This window comes from Oryzias latipes, chromosome 21, assembly GCF_053564925.1.
Source record: "Oryzias latipes strain Hd-rR chromosome 21, Olatipes_Hd-rR_3.1".
In the NCBI taxonomy this organism is placed as follows: Eukaryota; Metazoa; Chordata; class Actinopteri; order Beloniformes; family Adrianichthyidae; genus Oryzias; species Oryzias latipes.
Window position 1 is genome coordinate 21,715,241 of NC_136257.1, and position 6,000 is coordinate 21,721,240.

At 39.6% G+C, this 6,000-nt stretch overlaps 1 protein-coding gene across 6 annotated transcripts in view; it reads left to right on the forward strand.

The window, feature by feature from the left end:
- The window catches only part of vwc2l (von Willebrand factor C domain containing 2 like), a 28,279-nt gene extending 23,325 nt beyond the window's left edge, over window positions 1-4,954 (forward strand). For all 6 annotated transcript variants that reach the window (XM_020713132.3, XM_078939928.1, XM_020713133.3 and 3 more), the window contains one exon: window positions 4,533-4,954. In XM_020713132.3, coding sequence (XP_020568791.1) covers window positions 4,533-4,684 — 152 coding nt within the window. In that variant the 3' untranslated portion in view covers window positions 4,685-4,954. The remainder of the gene's footprint in view (window positions 1-4,532) is intronic.
- Window positions 4,955-6,000: the final 1,046 nt, after the last annotated feature.

A 6,000-nucleotide genomic window follows, 5' to 3' on the forward strand; every position in this document is an offset into this window, starting at 1 on the left:
ACAAAAACCATCAGTTTTTTCACAAGGAAATAAATCAAATCAAAGGGATTTTGGAAAATACCATTTGGAATAAGGCATGATAGTTATTTTACTGTAATGTAAAAAAAAAAAAAACAAGTGCCATCCCAGCGAGCAACATACATGTAATAGCAGCAAAAAAGGATCAAGCCAAGTTGTTGTTTAATTTTAATTTGAGCTATTTGCATTTTCGGGATAGATTTTCCTCATTGATGACTATTCCGTCCTTCAGAAAGGCATCACTATACTGAGAAGTCTTTCCACACACCAATGTGTGGAAAGATGTGACCATACAGTGTGATAGAATGTTCTAGTAGTGTTCCCTTCCTTTTTTTCTCCCCCTCTGTCTTTTCTTTGTCTTTTTCATACTTTTCCCCCTCTCTCTTCCCTATGTAAAAAAAGAAAATATATATTTAAAGCATAAAATGTGATAAATAAATACAACATAATAAAAATGCAAAAGGGGTTTCTACAAATGTACACCTTGGCTGTAATAACATGCATAGCCCCTTTTTGTAATAGTAAAACGTCCAACACAAATGGATCTCATTTGTTTGCTCAGTTGTTAAACAGAACAAGTTTAAAAATTAAAAAAAAGTTGCATTTGGATTATTTGGATGTAGAAAAACAACAGTGGGCTGAACTTTATGAAACTAAAATGTGAATGGATTTGCCAATAATTCTTGTTTGATTGTACATATATTTAATTTACTCTTAATTAACTTAGAGAAATACAAGGAATCTGGAAGACTTCCCCTGCCCTGTTCAGTAGCCATGTATTTATCTCTGAGTCACACTGAATTTTTGGCTAAAGATATCCTGGATCGGTTTTAGGTCCGTGCATCAGATTGTTTAAAATGAACCAATATTGCTTATGAATTGTGTCGTCAACCACTAATGATATGAATTGAATCATTGTTAAAACAAATCATTACATCCCTACAGGGACTGAACAGTGCAGGTGAAGTTTTCCAGATTCCTTGTATTTCTTGCAAATGTGTAAATTAAATATATGCACAAAAAAAACAAGTCAACAATAAATAATGGCAAATCCAATAACATTTAAGTTTCATAAAGTTCAGCCCACTGCTGTTTAATACGGAGCCCGTGTCCTGACATTAAGATATAAAAATATATCTTGTTCCCACAGATTAATATCTTGTTCCCACAGGTTATTATGTCGTTCGCACGAAATACTATTCCGTTCCCACAAGATAACTATTCCGTTCCCACAAGATACTATTGCGTTTCTGCTGCCAATCACTGGCCAATCATTGGTCTTGTTGTTAGACCTTGGTCACAGGGACACGGTGATTGGCCAGTGATTGGCAGCAAAGCACCCTGGGAAACGGGACGTACTGCTATTTTTGTTATGCTACAAGCTAAAGGTAAGTGCTTTAGGCGAAGCATCCAGCTTAATATGACATTTTTCAGATTTTCATCGAGAAAATAAGAGATCGACCATTCTTGCTTTTATTTTTACCCCTATTGAATGCTCACAGAGACACGGAAGTAGCGGCAGGAAGCGGCTTTTGCAGCAAGATGACTGAGGGCGTACCAGATCATCATGTGAATGAACGTGAATACGATGGATGCTTTTGTGCTTTTTGAAATAAATAAATCTGTTCTCTAAACATCCTCCGTGTCTTCAATGCAATGTAATGAGACACACACAGACAGAAATGTGAAGTTATCTGCTGTAAATCTATGACGTAAATTAATAACAGGAAATCATCGGCTAGTCAGTTAGCATGTAGCCTAATAGGCTTCGAATGTAAAGATACTGACTGCTAAAGTTAATAAAAGACAAGTCCTGAATATTATTATTCCTATTCGACCCTAAACTACAATATCAGCTGTCTGACAACAGACCAGCCAGTTGCCCAAATGCCGGCATACATGATCAGAGAGCTCTGCGGCGGAGCTAGTAGTAGCCTAGCAGGAGCTATCGTATGACAAAGCAGCCTAGTTATCATAAATCTTTTGATATTTTTCTTATATTCATTGAGACAGTAATAAAGTGATCATTTTTGTTTTTCATGTTCCTTTTTTGAACGAATATGGGTCACAGAGACACGGAAGTTACCGCTGAAAGCGGCTTAGTTTTGCCGGCGTACAGAGAGCATATCCGCGTGAATGACTTATGACGTGAATAATTATTGCGTTCGAACGGATTAATTATTGCGTTCGAACGACATAATTATTGCGTTCGCACGAGTTAATCATTTCGAGGGAACGGAATAGTATTTTAAGGGAACGCAATAGTATCTTGTGGGAACGGAATAGTATCTTGTGGGAACGGAATAGTATTTCGTGCGAACGACATAATAACCTGTGGGAACAAGATATTAATCTGTGGGAACAAGATATATTTTTATATCTTAATGTCAGGACACGGGCTCCGTAGTTTAACATACATTCATGGCAAATTTTTATTTAAAAAATTTGGTCGAACAAAGGAAGGTTTATCTTCTACTTCCATTGCTGTTTTATAAAAATAATACAAAGGGAACATCATTAGAACAGTCTACTGCACTGTATGGTCACATGTCTGCACAATTCAAAGGGTTTCCACACATTGGACTGTAATGATGGTGTTATGCCCCTTTTAATGTCTAGGGGTGCGTCGAGGGGCATAACGTAAAAAGTAAAGGTTTGGCTACCAAAATGACTAACAAAAACCCCAGAAGATATGTCTACATTCAAAATATAACAAATGTATTTACAAATAAATAAACAATAATCAACACGAACTAAAAGTGAAGCAAAAAGGCTTTAGGGTGAACCAAGGTCAAAACAACAAACAAAAACCCCACGTAACTGAAACATGTAATCTTATGTAATTGAAAGAAATCAATGACAAAACACTAACAGGAACAGGAGAAAAACATGTACTAAAGAAAATGGCAGTTCACCCCTACAGCTTCACTTAACATAACTACAAACCAAAAGACTAAACAGAGTGGGCATAAAACCACAAAATACTAAAACACAACACTAAAGTGCAGCACACAACAAAATAGGTGGAGAACTACAAAACAAAAATGGAGAAGGGGCCACGCTGCAGTGGAGACTGGTTGCAGCCAAGCTCCCTTCTCATGGTTTGAAGGTCCAAATGGTGCTTTTGAAGGCTGCCTCCACCAGCTTGGGTCCAATAGGAGCCACGCCTTCATCCACCACACCTGAAAATAATCAGACATAGACATACATACACACACACAAAGATCCACAAAAAAGTCCCACTCTGATACAAATCAAATACACAAAACACAGAATAAACAGAACCAAAATATGGCCACAGCCGTAACAGATGGCTTGGTCATTTTTTGCTGCACTTGGTCATGACATCACATTCGGGCTGAATAAATCGAGCTCAGTTTAATGTCTTTACGTTACAGTAAAATAAACCAACCAGAATGGTGTTTTCCAAAATAAATATGCGGTGGTCACTCATTTATCGCCGGGGTTACGTTCTAAAAAATAACCTGCAAAAGGTGAAATCATTCAAAGTAGATGTTCTAAGGCTGCAAAAGCCCTCACTACACACTTTAAACTCCTTTCTCAAACAGACATGAACATTTTCACCTTTCTTTCTTAAACTGTTAAAGTGTCAGAGGAAAATAAATCCAGTATTACAGAATGAAAACAAAGATCTGCTCACAATCAAAGTTGAATGTAAATGGAGAAAGCTGAACACGTACTGCACAGGATGGGATAGATTGATTGACACAGTAAAAAGCCAATCAGGACGCAGAACACAGTGGGCTGTTTAAAAAAAACATAAAAAAATTGCACTGACAAAAATCTGCGAAACAGCAAGAGTGCGGTATGGCAAGGGAACACTAGTCGATTCATTTTATTTTGAAAGGATTTCATAATGGTACAGCTCATTTCTGTTAACAACTTGCCTTAGAAAGATCGATCTGGTTAGATGGAAGGAATTAATCAACTTCATTGATAAACTTTTATACCCCTATGAGGAATCCTTATCTGGTAAAAAAAAAAAAAATACTTTTTTTAGGATAAGTAGCTGGAATGTTTGTCTCTATTTACAAGAAAGTAGGAGAAACTGCTGAGGAGTTTTTTTTTTTTTTTTTGGCCTTTTAATATACAAGCAAAGTGATTAAAACCATCCTCCCTTTGCCCCTCGGAAAGCAGCTCTCTTGCTCTTTCCCTCCATCTCTCTCTGCTCTCCAGCCTCTCTATACTGCCAAGCCAGCGCCTGGCAGGCTTCTGTGCGCGAGGCGCATTAGGATGCAAAGCGCTCCATGTCGAGGGAGAAGGGGAGACTAACAAAAGCGCTTTAGTGTTGCAAAAACAAGCCCATCGGTGCATGCCTGTGAAAAGATCTGTGCGTCTACTCTGACTCTCCCCAACTCCCCACAGCTCTCTGCATCGCTCCACAATTCCTTCCGCAAAGAGAAGCTCTCAGGAGATACGCATCCATTTCTTGTCGTTTTATTCCCCTTTTTCCCGTCTCTCCACCCCCTTTTCTTCCCTTCCCCATGCGGCAGGTCCAAATTGCTTTGCTGGAACAACGATCATCCCAGCCGGGATCGACGTGAAGGTGGACGACTGCACCATCTGCCGCTGCCACAATGGAGACTGGTGGAAACCTGCGCAGTGTTTGCGGCGGGAGTGCCTCAACGGTCCGTCACTGTCATAGAGAGACTCCACGGGGATGGTGGATAAGCTCAGGCAAGGCTCTGCCTACTGCGCCATTTTGTATGATTGACAGGGCAGGAGCACAATTCCTTAAAAAAAAACAAAAAAAGAAAGAGAAAAAAAGAAAACAGAAACAGCAGCTCTCGCAAAGCTTCAACACAACTTTAACCAGAGAGAAGATGATGGAACTTGTCTCACGGCTGTTTCTCCCCTCCAGTTTTACTCGTTCTATATATTTTCAAAAGTTGACTCGCTTCACTTGCTGCTCTCATTCAGAAAGTTTCTAAGCTCTTTGAACTCCTTCCTGTCTACTGTCAATGTTGAACGGTCATGTCAATTTCTGTATTTACGTCATGAGTTTGCTGTAGGTGTCTATCTCCGCCTACTGGTGTTCCAACTGTGTGTGTGTGGGGGGGGGGTGGGGGGGGGGGGGGGACAATCGGAAAGCACACTTTGCAGCACCTCTTTTTCCTGATCAGTCAAGTCTGACACTGCAAAACTCTTACCTTCATTCTGAGCTTGTTTACAAACCCACATCTCACACTGTTTGTTCTTGGTTAGACTTTCTATCTGAAGCACCACTTAAAAGATGTTGTTGTCATATTTTATAAATCACAATGAAAGCTCCCAATAATGCCATCAATAAGCCATCGCATCGTGTCAGATCTCTGTATAGTAGCAGCACAAACAGAATGAGTTAGCAGTACCATATGTAGCTGAAGAGCAAACAAAGTGGTACCCGCTTCAACTGAAGAAGTGTGCCAAAAAAATTAAAAAATAAACAGGAGAAAAACCCTGGGAAAGTCTTTTCACACCAACTGGTTTGACTGTCTTTTCCTCTGGGGTCCACATTCCGCAAAACATTCCCCACTTACTAGCTGCTTGAACTTGTTATCAAAGCAGTTAGCGAGCCAAGAGCAGCCTGCTTTAATTTTCCTTAATCAGGAGTATTCTGTGATAAATCACCCAGCTGGGTGCTAGGCTCTGCTGCAGCCTGCACGCTGGGCACATTCAGCAAAAACCATCAGACTAAAAGAAGGGAATCCGCATCCCGGATTAATGCTTTTAAGCAGTATTCATAGGAATAATGTCCATGTGAGATACGCATGGGCGCCATTCATCTGCGGGCTTTGTTTATTGCTCTGATCTCAGAAATACTCTTACACCCATAAATAAGACTTGTTAGGAGATCAAGCTGTTCCTCATAAGATTATGTCACAGATTAAGTCCTTCTGTTGTTTGAATGTCCTAGTCATATAGGTGCAGCTAAAGCTGAGGCTATAACATTGCAGACAGGTTTCTGTATGAAGTTTTTTT